We start from the raw sequence: 16,049 nt of genomic DNA, 5'->3' as shown, positions 1-16,049 counted from the left end.
AATCGATAATATATATATTTTTAAAACTATCATTATAACTAGGGAGAAGGGTAAATACTGAGAAGCCGATTTACTACCAATTTACCGACCATAGTTGTGATTGCCCACATTACCATCTGACCTGGTAATAACAAATATCTTTAAAAGTTTTTTCTAGTTATAGATCACTTGACTACTTTGACTTTTACATGTCGTCCTGCAACATTTACTAAATACATTACTTTACTTTCGAGTTGCCTAATATGCTTTTAGCACCCAGGCTACGTTCTAGATACATTTGTATCCAATACAGAAAACATTGTGGAACTGTGTTATATCTCAGGGTAATGATAATAACTAGATCTGCCTGTTTAAATAAATACATAGCTTCCAATATCAAAAGCTAGAAAGAAAATGCACTGTACGTGGTAAAAGTTGCAGCAGGGCATATGCAAACCAATAAATTAGTTATCTCAAGGTGGAAACCCCATTTAAGTGTAGATTGTGAATTTTAATACTTGTCTATGTCAAACTACATATACAAAATTAATGAAAATAAGAAACTTCATGGCTGTCTTAATAGACACCAGACCGAACAGAATTTAGTCCTCGTTAAGATCCTTCCCACCAGTGTAATATTTCCACTGGCTGATTTTTTCAAGCATAACAACCTGAAGGAATTTGAATACTGTGGTACTTTTGTACACTTCCCAATGGCAGATAATTGGACGGCAGCTGATTGGATGCCACTTTTTTTTTTTTTTTTTAAAAACAACTTTTGTTCAAAAATTTCCCAGCTTTATTCCTTGAATACAATCAAACTTTTTTTTTAATCCTGATCAGAAAGGTCAACAAATGTACTAAAATGTTTTTTTTACTTTTAGATTTTGCATCGTGTTTGTATAAAATGTAACTCATTTTTTTTTCTCCTGTTGCAGTTGACAGACCGTCATCTTCCAAGAATGGAAACTGAGAAATTCCTATCACAACTGTCCAACCTGCAAAAAAAAAACAAATTCACTTTTGTGGTGTGGATGGAAAAAGTTTGTTAGTATCAATATTTGATCATGTTTCCCATAGGAATTTTTTACAACTTAATGAAAGGGGAAAACACCTCACACAAAATAAATAATGACACCTATACAGAGTGTATGGTTAATGAGTAATAAACTATTTTCGGAAAGCTAAAGCTGATTACCAACTTCTAATTTTCATTCCATATTGGACTCAATGAAGGGAACACATCTTGTCTATAAATTATTTTAAGAGGAAACAGAGTAAGTCCAAATACAATCTTTGATAAATTATTCAAAGACATCTAGAAAATACATCCTAAAAACTGCTTGTCGGAAAGTGCATACTGTGCAGCAGTGTTCTGCGTATAATCCTTAACAAATAACTTGGCTGTGTTATCATGTATGTGAAATCATCTGCTGAAAATATCACTGGTGATCAATATGGAAGATAGATAATATGATAGATAGATAGATAGATAGATACAAATGAGATAGATAGATAGATAGATAGATAGATAGATAGATAGATAGATAGATAGATAGATAGACAGACAGATAGATACAAATGAAATGGATAGATAGATAGATAGATAGATAGATAGATATGGACTGGGACATGAAGGGCCCACCGGGGGATGTCATGGTAGGGGTCCACCAGTGAGGGTATGGCCAGTCACCTGTGGTGTGACTAGAGGGGTAATGGTCAGCCCTCTGAGGACATGGCTAGTGCCATATTGTAGCATATAAGAAAAAGTGGACAGTCTGCACCCCAGCACCTAGATTAGTACAAAGCGGAACAGTCACCTAAAATCAGGACTGTCCCACCAGAATCAGAACAGTTGCTATCTGTTCTTTCAGCTTTCACTTCCTGGTGTCTTAAGCTCAGTAGTTGCTTGTCTCAAATCTGGAATGTTGGGCTCCTGGATTGGTACAAGTAATATGAAAAGACGAGCAATGAGCGAACCCTCTAGCCCCACCTTCCCAACCAGCTCAAATATTTAATCAATAGCAACACACAGACACACACTAATACATTGCTCAAACACACACGCTAATGTGGATTATTCTAAGATTATCAGGAAAATCTCTGGGACGAGATAAAGAAATTCTACGGTAGAGAAAGTAAACAATGGAAATGTAGGAACGGTGATCTCTGCAAGCAGACTTCATAAAACCATTAAAGACACTAGTTAAACCCCTAAAATTAAAATATGTTCATACGTTAATCGTTTGATTTTTACATTAGACCAATTCAAAGTGAAACAAATAGTGCCCCTTTTCTTAAGACTTAACAAAACCATGAGTAATAATATTTTGGAGAAGTGGAAAGTTGAAGATAATGAAAGGAATGATCCTAACGTGGTAATATGATGGACTTTGTAGTGACAGTATTACACCTCCCACTATGCATATTTCCAGTCAGACCCACAAATAATCAGACATATGGACACATATGCACAATGAGAAAGTCTATGCATGTCTGCACTATCATAGAAAAAAAAAATCACAAAAGTGATAAGCAGTGTTTTATTTTAGTGTATAACTTAACACTAATCCTTGAAAAAAAATGTTACTGTTAAGTTAATACAAATTTACTGACATTTTTTTGGGTGTAAAAAAAAAGTTGAAAGTAGATAATCCTTTTCGGCATAAAGTCAAGGATGTGGTGCATACTTCAGGAGTTACCGACTGTCCTTAATTTCCAAGGATTTTAAAGATTTTTTTACCCGGAAATTTATTGCCTTTGCATATATCCCTGTTTTTCTTTATTAAGTCAGCGGTATGATCCCTCTTTCTATATACTGAGTGCACAGACACACACTAATACATTTTCTCATGCACATTGACACACACTAATACATTTCTCAAGTACACTACTACAATTTTCAAACACACTGACTCCCACCACTTATCTCATACACACATTTGTCATACACACTGATTAACACTCTGATACACACAAGCTGACTTACATCCTCTCTCTCAGACATACTGACGTACACTAGTACATTCCTCATGCACACTAATACGAGTCTCATACACTCTGACTCACACTCCTTTTCTTATACACACATGTGTCATACACACTCTGATACGCACAAACTGACTCACATTCACTCTTATGCACACTGATACACACTAATACATTTTTCATACACACTGACACACATTCTCTCTCTCATACACACAGACACATAACTTCCATAAACTTACCTTTCCTGCAGTGCTGCCTCCAACTTGCTCAATGGTAGTATGGGTAGGGGTGTGTCTGTGCTCTGAATGGCTGACACAGTCACTCAGCCAATCAGAGCACAGCAGAGACAGCGAGGCGTTCCTGCAAGAGCAGTAAACTACTCTGTGTTACCGAGCAGCACAGGCTGCTCCTACCTGTCTTTTTCTGTGGGGGCCCTGTTGATCACATTAGCAAAAGGGGACGGGGCCATCGGGCAGTGTGGCCACCTGGGATCTTCCCAGGACCCCGCTGGGCCAGTCCAATGCTGAATATGAGTATGATGGGTAGATAGATATGAGATAGATAGATAGATAGATAGATAGATAGATAGATAGATAGATATGAGATAGATAGATAGATAGATAGAAAGATATGAGGTAGATGGAAAGATAAATTAAAAACTGACTTTCAAATGATGATGATTAATTCTTGTTTATTTTTTAATGAAATCAGTGAATAACACCAAAATGATGGAGTAACATATCATCCAATGCACTTCTACAAGACACTACATAATGGAAATATTAAGCCTCATACTGGCAAAATGCATAAACATCTAAAAGTTAAACTAAAATCAAAGGTTAAAATGGTAATTCTTTACTGAACTTTAATACATTTTGTAAAGTAAAACATAATGATTTTGTGGGTATTTATATGAATTGCACAATTTAAAAATGTGCACAATTTTCTTCTACACAAGACAAGCACTTTAATAAAACTATGCTTTTGTAATCTGAGCAGTGAAACTGTAAAACTCAGCTGCCGATCACCACTAAACAACTATTCTATACGCATACAAATCATTTTTGGTATCCCTGTATGTTTGTTGGATGTTTTCCTCATGGAAACAAGAATACATTCCATAACTTCTTGAGTATTCAGAATGTGATAATATATGTTTTTATTTTTGGTTTTATTTTTAATTAGGATTAAAAGAACGAATTTCTAACTGAAAACAAAAGATAATAAATGTTGAGTGGTTTTCAACATTAATCCTCAGGCAGCTCGGGAAAAATAGATATTATGTTTTACTATTATTACTAGTGTATTATTTTTATTAGAAAGTATTTGTATTGAATGCAGTGGTTTAAAAAAACTAAAGCATTATAAAATACAAGCAATTAAGCACTAGCAAAAAATGACACAAAACAAAAAAATAAATAAAAAATACAGTGGATCTATTGAGAGCTCTTCTAATATAATGTCCAAATGTATGATTCCAACACTGTATATAAAAGTTGTGCATTAATATAATCAAGTCAAAATCCAGAGCTTCCAGATTTATTAAGACTGTTCCTTATTTTAATTTAATTTATAATTAATTATAATGTTTTCAACCAAAGTAAGCGCAAATCCAATTTGTGGATTGAAGTATTATTAATCGGAAAGCCATTCTGTTGAGGGTAATGGAAGCCAGCACAATAGGAGAAGTCTATAAAAGTTATTAATTTTTTATGAATACCCCACCCTTAAAATGGCAGAATTCCAGGGGGTAAATGTATTATGCTGCGCTTTCTGTAACTCAACCAAAAATCGGCGACTTTGCAGGGCAACTTTAAAACGGCAATGTCTTTAAGGGCAAGTTTTGCCCTTAAAGACATCGCATTTTTAAATTTAGCTATCAAAGTCATCGAATATCAAGAACTATGCTAAAATGAGCTCTTCCATAACAGAATGTTGAGTGGAAAAAAATGATTTATTAATGATACTGAACTACATATATGTGCACAATAACTTTGCCAAAAGTTTGTAAATTAACACTTCGGGGTATATTTACTAAACTGCGGGTTTGAACAAATGGAGAGGTTGCCTATAGCAACCAATCAGATTCTAGCTGTCATTTTGTAGAATGTACTAAATAAATGAAAACTAGAATCTGATTGCTTGTTATAGGCAACATCTCCACTTTTTCAAACCCGCAGTTTAGTAAATCTAGCCCTTTGTGTAAGTCAAAAGACTATTATATAATATTTGTCAGTAATTTTTAATTGAATCAACTATGACCTGTGCTGTGACTGATGGTTAATTAATTTTAAACTTTGCTCCTTTCATGCAACATACAAAAAGCAAGTGTCCCCAATAAAGGCTGTGAATCAAACATACATTTTCAGAAAAAGTATTCATCAACAGGGCTTCTCAATTGTTTATATGGCATATTTTAATTATTGTTATAATAAAGTAGCAAATTAAATAACATTTTGATTCATTATATTAAATACAAAAGTCAGTTTAAAATCTATCATTTGTTCTCAAGACATATTATACACTATATTACATTTCAAAATTACATTGTAAATCAGAGAATTAAATCATTTGAAATTCTTATATGAGCCCTTATTCTATAAACCATCAGAAGATATATTAATTTAATCATATTAGTGATGAAGCAAGTCTATATTTTAGGATTTATTTATTTTAATCAATAATTGCAAGCAAACGGAGAATTTTAAATTTGATATTATAATTTTGTAGGTGTAGGACAATTCTCCTAAGGAGGCAAATTCACTGTATAGACTAGAAGGCTTTGGCACTAAGGCATCTCCAAAATAATAACATTTTATTATATCTAGTTGAGAAGAAAAGAAAGTTATGTACCCATGACGTAAAGCTTATTCTGTCAGCTAGGAGGTTCCTCTTTATTTTTAAATATACTACACCACTTACCCAGTATGTCACTTAATAAAATATAACAAAGGAAAGAAAGAAATTTGTTTAAGAAAAGGGGACAGTCAACATGAATTGTAAGAGTCAGCACATTCACAAAGAATTTTAATTATCTGACTGTGCTTTTTTTCGGGAGACTAAATAATACAATATTATTTTAGAAGTTGTAGTAACCACTATTCTGTATTCTAGTAGGTCATGACCTTGTTGTGTGCTCTAAAATCACAGTGAAAATTAAGATATGGATTTCAATGGTGGAGGCATCCTAAAAATGCTTAATGTTAAAGCCAATTTGTAAATCAAATGATGGATCTGGTGTTTCCAGAATTTATATAATATAGTGCCATAACTTCAAATAAGTCCTATGCAGTTTAAAGACTCATTACTTATGTTAAAATTGGAACTTAATTGGAACTTAGCAACATAGCTTCTATTTTCTGAAATTCACTGAGTGCCAAATATTATAAAAACATGATAATTAATACTTTCTAGTAAAGTAACTGCAGTTTCTAGAGTATCTGCTCTAGTCCACTGGGGGCTGTGTTGTGTCCTTGATTTTTTTCCGACAGATGTAAAGAAAATCAGCATAAGTTTGGTGTAGCTTCTTAGCACGAGAATCAACCAGCATTCTGAGGGTAAAAGGAGGAGCTTGTTTAGACCAGTCCCTCATTCCCAGCAATAATACTAACTTTATTCCACACTACTAATCATTAGCTTGACAAAGTGGGGATATCTCTTGCAAAAGTCAGGTAATGGTGCTGATGGACTAGCCAAAAATTCATAGATGCATCTTGATACAATTGCATCAACCTGCAATTTTTATAATCTATACAAGAGTAAAACCTATTGGTTACATGCTTTCTTTTAGCCCTAAAGGTGCATGAAACTATCCATATAAAGATTACAGGCTTGATTCATTAAGGAACGTAAATGCAGATAAGTGCTGTATTTACGTAAAATCACTCTGCGCATGCACAGAACTAAACCATATTCATGAGAATGTAGCAACCTCCAATTTATCTTGGAATGCAAAGGTCCCTTGCTACAGCCTATGTTTCCATGGGTGGAAACAGGAAGGGAATGGCGTATACATATAGTGAATGTACAATAAGGGTATGGCAAGCTCGAGCGCACACAGCAGCAGGGGAGGGCTGGCAAATATTAGCCCGGGGGGGCAAGACTCGGCTCATCAGCCTATTAGGAACATTTTAAAGAAAGAAAATGCAGGTGGCCTAGTGACTCAGCCCAAGGTAACCCACTATGGAGCTGGCCCAGGGGGCAGATGTCCCCCAGCCCTGCCTGCTCCTGCGCAGCAGCATCCAATTCAAGATTTTGGGCATCTCAGAGGTATGTGTTTTTAAGTCGTATCACATCTAGAGGTCTGGTGTCGATTGCTAGTGATGACGGTCGCGCATGCAAGCTATAACATGTGTTTACAATCAGAACCAATAGTATAAATGTGTTTTATGTACAGTAGACATTCATAACAACCTATAAAATGTATATTATGGTGGGGAGCACAAATAAACTACTACTTTTTTTTATATTTTAATGCTTTGTCATTAATTACTCTATTATTAACAAGTGACTGTGTATTTGCTGTGTATTCTTTTGGAACTTTATATTCAACATATGAATTGGAAGTATCCTACACTGCTCCTTGTTGAATATGAACGTGTGCATGCCCAATTTACGTGCACTTTTAAACAAACGCACAATACCTTTGTTTTGCGTGCCTTAATGAATCAGGCTCTGCATGTCTACTACACAGAGTGGATGCAGTAATTTTTTAGAATAAATTTAATATTCAGGAGAAAGCAGCCTATCAATTACTTACAATATAATGCCTTGTGAATTAAGTAAGGTCAGTGAGATCCTTAGTGACTGGTTCCTAGTGAATTAATAGGTTGTAATCTCAAGGCTATTGACTCATCACACAAAAATGGCTGCCTCCAATACTAATGAAGGTTACAGTTGTTGATTTTTTATTTTTGTATATACTAATTGTAATTTGTTCTATATTTCATTATGTATGGAATATATAGGAAATTTAAAATCATAGTTTAAAGGAGAAATGTACTGGTTTTTCTTAATTAACACATTTAAACATTGTTAAGTGATATGTAGTTTCATATGCATGTTAAATCTGTATTCAGGCTGCAGACGGCAATTATTTTGCTTAGCAGTAGACTTGACATGAATGTTGCATAGACAAATATTTTGCTGATATAACTCTTATTTTACTTTTCTTATTTTAAGTCAACTTAACAAATTATTTCTATTTATAATGTTCCTATTTAAACAATTTGTATTGGCTTGACTCGTGCGGGGTTCATATAGGTCATCAAAAGAAAAAGTCCTACTCATCATCACAGAGGTATTAAAGAGCATGTATCACAAAGGGGATTTTCAATTTATTATTTATATTTGAATATAATTTAACTGTAATATATTTAATTAAAATGCACTGTTTTGATTATATTTATTGATTATGATCTCCTTTTCAGCATGTTGTAATGCCTTCTTATTGTCTGCAGATGTCACTGTTGATATATATGTACACTGTAAAATGACACATTATATTTTGAATGCATTTGTAAACTGTTCAACAGTCTAGAATGCACAATGTTCCCAAATATAACCAACATAATCAGTAAAACCCCAAGAACTAGGAATTGTATATCTTTATTCACTGAAACATTTAGTAACAACAAAAACATAAAACAAATCATAATCAACTGGCTGTTCATATGAACTTACTGTTTACAAGGTTATTAATTTGAAAAGCTGCCAATTGGTATATATATCCATATGTTTTGAATGTGGAGATGCTGAATTTTTGACAGATTGCAGCAGGGGTGGATATGTGCCACAATCACTATTTTGCTCTGTGCAGCAGGCTGAAGGCATAAAGCACATGTAACCAAAATAACATAAAACAATATTATTTCTATTGTTTGCTTGGTTGTTTTATTTCGAGAGCCTGCAAATCTTTTAATATTTTGTTTTACCACTGCAGTACCTTTGTTTTACCACAGGTGCTGCTCTTGTGAACTATTTGACATGTGTACCTCACCTGCAGGAGTTAACCTCTTTCTCTTGATCGATCACCTACACCTGCATCACTGACTTTATACTGTATTCCCACCACAAACTCTGTACCTTGCAGGTCATTGATTGTTTCCCATGATCAGTGTTCAGCTACGTTCCAGCTATTTTGATCTTACGTTCCTGTGCCATGGATATCCTGCAAACCAGGGTTCTGCTTCCATATGTACCTGGGCATGGCTAATTACCATTACTTCCAGCTCTGTTTGTTTGCATTTCCCAGAATTAAGTTCATCTGTGTTTACATTTTTCCTGTTTCTAAGTGTTCAACTTCCCTGCTGTTCTGTGTGTTTTTCAGAAAATATTATTTCATATATATCCAGCCACACCCTAATTGTGTTTTTGTTTCTCAAGTTATCCTGGACAAGGCAATGTTTTTGTTTTTTACCATGCTCCAATCTTCAGCCTTAGGGCTCCATTATCCCATTCTACTGTGTGTTGTACTAATACTAATTACTAGTATAGGTATCATAAACTACAGCCCTATAAGAAGGTTCCCATTGACCGATAGAGCTAGGGATCAAGAGGCTATATGGAAGAAAACTCTCCAGTGTCAGTACCTAATCATTTTTTAGGTTAATGGTGTCTGATACCCATATGTGAGCTGTGCTTGTGCAGTGATGAACATTTTTCCACATTTTAGCAGGAATCCATTCAAACGTATGAGTTGCTACTCAATGCTTCAAAAGTACTTAAAAATACATGTTAGTTTCTAAACCATTAGTTAAGAGTTTTTGAAGAATTGAGTGGGACTTCAAAATAGTTATCAAAGTATTTTCCAGGAATCTACTTATTTGAATAGAGTTCTGCTCTATTTTAGATGCCAGGTCAATTCAATCAGAAGTCATTCAACCCTCCTTTACATTCTTATAGTACCATGTGGCAGGTGTGGTACCATGTGCTGTGTTGGTGATAGGAAAACTAGAGCAGGGGCCATGATCTATAGAGAGAAACGATAGGTCATGCACCAGGTGCAACTGGGAAGGGTAACATGACAAAAATCTTGGGAGCAGTGGGACAAAGCAGTGCCATACAGTGCCCTAATTATAGAATGTGTACATTGTCCAACAAAACAGCTTTATGATATGAGATCAAATGCAAGAAATATATATTTTGTCTCCTTATCCTGAACAACATTGAAATGATAATTTAACTGTAACCAATGATATTTAATTTCTTCAATGTGTGAATTTAGAGATTTCCTTTCATGAAATTACTGAAAGTTGTGGTCAAAAATATTTCCTTCCACTTTTTTCACAACTTCCTCTAAACAAAAGTTGAAATAAAAAACAGTATTTGGTCTCTACAGTTCTTTTCTCTGTAAATGTTACAGAACCTTAGTTTTCGATTCTGAATTTAATACTGTATATCCTTTTAAATCAGAAAATGAAAATAAATGACAAAATTATTGACACCCTAGACTTGATATTTGGTAGTACAGACTTTGCTCAAAATTACTCATTGTCCCGCTGAAAGAACCATGATCGTTGACGGAAGGTCCTGACTTTCAACATTGACATTACTTGGTACTTCTACTATTGCATCGCCCTCTGTACCTCTAGGCCTACTTCCCTAGACCTGTTTTCTTGAGTTCAGGGCAAATTCATGTTGGACATTACCTGTGTGGTATCTGTTAATTAGTAGAAGTCTGGTCTTTGCATAATTGTTTTTTGTTTAATAATGTATTATGGATTATTGCTGTATATTTCATGTAAGGAACTATTGACCTTCGCGCCTTATAAATAAAATATATTAATAATACTATTAGTATTATTATTAACTACTTTAAAAGGTGCCAATAATTTTGTCTAGTCCATTTAATGATTTCTGTGTGGAACAAGCTACGGCTTAGTAAATGTTTATGCTATTTGTGTTTTGTTAAAGCTATTTAACAAGGATTGAGTTGGTAGATGTATCGCCACTCTGGTCCATTCACTATCACCATATTGATGTAGGATGTCAGATATACTGAATGAAAAAATGCTTTTGTTGTAGAAAAAAATGGGTCAATCAGCGCACATTCAAGATTAAATACTGATCATTATTCTAATGACATCATATAAATCCAATATTGTCACTAGGTTACAATCTCATGTCTGAATGCAGTCCACTAATCCTTACCCCCACAATCTAGTAACTGCCATCCAAAATTCACATTACTATCCAGGCAAGGTTCAGTAGGATAGGTTCAAAGAAACAAGAGGTGCCTTCAAGTGATTTCATGAACCAAAAACAAGAAACAATAGACAGTCCAACCAAATACCAGCTGGATACTTGATACACTTATCAAATACCCTGGAATATGGAATTCCACTTCAGGTCTTGGATAATCAGGAACTGCCGCTCCACTCCTATGTTGGCCTACACATCCCACTGGGGACTTCACAAACTCGAGAGATTTCTTCAAACAAGCTTGCAGATATTACCACAGGTGTACAAGAAAAATGCAAGAAATTGCAGAATAGTGTAGTATTTTATAAACCCAAAAATGTATTATAACCCAATAAAAATTGATTCATCTTTATTAAAAACATGAGCATTAACTGTGCCCTTGGTTCCAAACAGGAACATCTAATACAGTGGTAGCTTCCTTGCCCCCAAAAAATAGCCACTCTAAGAGACCACCCAAATGCAGGGCAAAATAACTTGTTTTCTAAGGTATCTAAAGAGATCCACACAGTAGTAATCCTGCCTAATGTGTTTTATACAAAGGGACTTCCTCAGGGGATTGTGCTGTTGTCATAACTAAAGAGGCTTATATAGTGTGGTTATGTACTGAGATACCCATGAACTTCTAAGGCAAAAAAAAAAAATTCAAATCTTACCATTGCCAGCCAGTATCTCTGGCAGCCAAGTATCACTCAACTGCTGCCGTGATATTTTAATAATAAATTGCAGCAATAAGCAATGATAGAAAATCTGTGTTATAGCTGCATATTAATAAATAGGGGGCTTTGTGCTTATATGTATCATGGTAAAGATTAGTGTGTCTCTCTATTCAGGGGTCAGTAAGAAATGTGTGAAATGCACCTTTATGATAAGTGCATGTATGCAACTTGTTAAAATAGGTAAAACTTTAACACAGTGGGATATTTGTTGTGGGGCTTACAATAAAATTATGAACGAAATACAAATGCATGTTTGCGGTGAATGAAGAGATTTGGGACACCTGTCTTTTAGGTGATTAGCATTAGATAGCCCCTCCCCCTATCCAGAGGCCCAGGGACTGCTATATGCAGCTGTTTTTCTTGGGGCTCTGCCAGTTCTATAACACAGAATCAATAAATTAATTTTGCTAACCAATATTAAAAGGTCTCTGGGGTGGCTGGGGAATTGGCTGGATGATCGATTTTCTTTTCCACAAATTTATGTAACAGATTTAGCGATTTCACTGGTAACTAGTGAATTGATAGACTGCAATTTCATCAATATTGGATGAGCCCACAAAATGGATTCCACTCTCTGTGGGTGACAGCTGCACTTTACATTTTATTTTAAACATGAATACAGGTTGCTTATTGTATTTGTTCTCCTGTTTCTTTTTACTTGTATTTCCTTGTGTGTTGTATTATGTTTATTACACCTTCATTAGATTTTTTTATTTAAATGTGTTCTTTCAAATTTGCTATATTATGTCTGTTTTCTTTTCATTGAGTCATGCCATCTGCATTCAATACTGGTATAAAAAAACCATCAATTTAAAATTATTAAAGGTATTTTAACCAATTATATAAATTAGTTGACACAATTAATTTGTAAGCAAGGGAAAATTCAAAATATTTCAATGTTAGTTTTTGATTATAAAGTTGTCCCCTAAACAAAACAATGATCGATTCACCTTTTTAGCATAAACATTATTATTTTTTATCATAAAGTCTACAAAATAGCTCTCTTCGATTGCAACAATGACTCCAGTGATAAAATAAAAATTGAAATCTAGACAATGTAAACTAGTATAATGCTGCTGCATACCTCCCAACATTTAGAATCACAAAATTGGGACAAAAAATGCCCTGCCCCCATTATGGTCAAACTCCACCCACAAATATTTTTTTTTTACAAAAAAAAAATCTGCACCCACTGTAGGTTAAGCTTTTTTCCGCTCGCAAATTGTGATGTCCCACCAAAATCGAGACTGTTGGGAGGTATGCTGCTGGGATTGTTCTTTTACTCCAAGCTACTAAAACGTTTGAGCTATACATCAGCTACTTGGTTTAAATCTCTTCTCAATCTTCCCACACAAACAACCCCTATGACTAACATTGCTTTCCACTACAAAGACAAGATTGCTAAGATCCGAAAATTAATTGGCACTATCTTTCTCAACCAACAGTCTTCTCAATTCATACAAATGAAGATGAAGTATCTTCTTTCTTCTTATCTTCCTGTACTATCAGTCCACTTGACACTACCCTCACAGATCAGTTGACCCCTGTCTTCTGGGCTCATCCCAGCCTTAACTAAAATCTGTAATCTCTATTTCTCTATTGATATATTTCCATTCCATTCAAACATGCAGCAATTACTCTTATTCTGAAAAAATTAATTCCAACACAAATCATATTACAGCCTCAACTCTCAGTTCCCTTTCCCATCCAAGCTTCTTGAGAGGCTTGCCTACACTCACCTCACCTGCTTTCTTTCTCACACAACCTATTGAGCCCTTTTCAGTCAGGTTTTCATCTCCAACACTCTACAGAGACTGGTGACTTAGGTGATCACTGCTAAATCTGAAAGCCTCTACTCATTTCTAATCTTCTGGACCTCACTACTGCACTTGACACCGTTGATCACTTCACTCCTATACAAGCATTTCATCTACTGGGTGTTCAGGACACTATTCTAGCCTCATTCTCTTTCTCAAATCTCTCTTTGAATGTTCATTATTCATTTTCAATGAATCTCCTCTCCACTTCGTCTGTCAGCTGGAGTACCACAATACTCGGTCCTAGGTTCCCTACACTTCTCTATCTATACCACTTCTCTTGGGAAACTAATAAGCTCCAGTGGATTTCAGTATAATCTCTATGTTGATGATACCCAAATTTATTGATTCTATGGATCTTTCACCAACTGTGTTGAACCTAGTTGCTGCTGATATTTACCTTCCTTGATCTTCACCCTGATTATTGCATGATTGCTCCGATCCTAATATTGTGATTTGACTTGACACTACCTTACCACTTTGGCAACTTTCCTGTCTCTAAGCCCTTGGATCTGTGATTACTTGGGTGTCTGATATAACTTTATGGGCTATAGTTATAACTTTGAAACTAAGTCATGTGGAGCTGTCGTCATTGATTAACCATCCTCATCTAAACACACATGCTGACCAAAGTGATTGTGTATTTATAGACCTTGCTTAAACATGGGGATTACATACATTTTTTTTGAGTCAATTCATCTAGCTATTCAGATTGACTGCCAAATTTGTGACACAGTTCTTACGTGAAAGAGAGAGATTCTATGTCCATGCCTTCCTGGATTTTGACCAAGGTTTCTCCTAATGGCTGTCCGACACAAACCTCTACATGTAAACTTGACGGAAAGTGAGACTGCAAAGCCCAGAGGAGGAATGTCCCCACTAGCAGGATATTAACCTATCCTTCTTTGTGTTTAGAAAATATAATTGTTATAATTTACAGTTTTACATCTCTGCTATGGTCTATCTAGACTTTGGGTCTGCTGATAATCTTATGGATACATTTTCTAAAATGCATGAAATACTATGAAATACTGCCTGAACCTATATATTTACCTCTCAATGTTCTATAAATAAAGACTCATATCTGAAGTTTAGAAATGTTTACACTAATATTATTATGTTATTGACTGTCTGACTGGTGCTGATTTTTACCTAACACAGGGAGCCTATGCAACGACTTTCACTGTTAAGGGTAATAACCATCCCAGGTTGTTTACCAATGTGGCAGGTTGAGAAATATTGGTGGGGGAACCCTGTGAGCTCATTTGTTACCAAAACGTACCCAATCATTTCAATGCCCTCTTCATTTCAATGTGGTTTCTACATGTAGCGCAAATTCTGGAAAACCCATTGAAATGAATGGACTATTGATCTGAATTGGAAGATTTCTGCACCCTTTGAATTCTGGATATATTGACAAATGTATGCAAACGTGTCTAGTGCATATTAACCATATATGAACTGAATTTAAAATGCTAATTGAATAAATGCACAATTGCACTTTTATGTGTTTTCTCATCTGGTTTGCACTCATATTTTTCATACAAATGCACACATGGACAAATTATAAAGAAAGGTTTTTACATTTTAAAAGTTTTTTTTAAGAATAACATGTTTTATTTCCATTTTTTGCAGATCGTCATTTTAAAAGGTCTAACAAACAACAAATTTTCACAATTAGACATATTTATAGATTGTCTCTTTTTATTAATTATTAAGAGTTTTATTTTGAATATAATTTAAAACCAACACTGTTCCAATTTATCAAATTGTCTACTATGTAAACCAGAGGTGTTCAAACATAGTCCTTAAGAGATACCAACAGGTCAGGATTTCTGAAATCCTGAAAACATGAAATGTTTGTAGCTCTTGAGGACTTTTTTTTTTCCTTAATTCACTTTTATTAATTACGCCTTCACCAAAAAAAAAAAAAAAATGCATTGATTTTCAAAATGCCTTTGTCCAACAGTGACAAATTGTTTCCCATTCATTATAATATATATATGAGAGTGATTAAGCTCTCCAATATGATACCACCATATATAGCCACTAAAGGTAATGTATAATATCATTATAAATCTGTCCTACAATCTCGCTGCAACAACCGATCTAGATAGTATCCCGCTATTTTGCTAGCTAGTGACCCCACATGGGATCAATGGACTTCTATATGGGGAACACACAAGATGCAGAATCAGGGCTAGTCTCACTAGGCAACCACTGACCAACAAGAGGATGGCCAGGAACAGGTTGAAGTCAGGACTGACAGCACAGTCAGTGACATGTCAGTTTCTAAATCATAAATGAGGTATAAGTTGGGGTCACAGACAAAGTCAGAACACAC

At 34.8% G+C, this 16,049-nt stretch overlaps 1 protein-coding gene across 2 annotated transcripts in view; it reads left to right on the top strand.

The window, feature by feature from the left end:
• The window catches only part of LOC142107669 (carbonic anhydrase-related protein 10-like), a 241,190-nt gene extending 238,704 nt beyond the window's left edge, over window positions 1-2,486 (top strand). The window contains exon 8 of one of the 2 annotated variants that reach the window (XM_075191238.1): window positions 918-2,486. In XM_075191238.1, the coding sequence (XP_075047339.1) occupies window positions 918-952 (35 nt within the window). In that variant the 3' untranslated portion in view covers window positions 953-2,486. The remainder of the gene's footprint in view (window positions 1-917) is intronic. The other variant, XM_075191237.1, reaches the window with a different exon arrangement.
• Window positions 2,487-16,049: the final 13,563 nt, after the last annotated feature.

The sequence above is a fragment of the Mixophyes fleayi genome, chromosome 11, assembly GCF_038048845.1.
Source record: "Mixophyes fleayi isolate aMixFle1 chromosome 11, aMixFle1.hap1, whole genome shotgun sequence".
Classification (NCBI taxonomy): Eukaryota; Metazoa; Chordata; class Amphibia; order Anura; family Limnodynastidae; genus Mixophyes; species Mixophyes fleayi.
The sequence above is the reverse complement of the archived record's forward strand: the minus strand, read 5'-3'. Positions and strand labels throughout refer to the sequence as shown.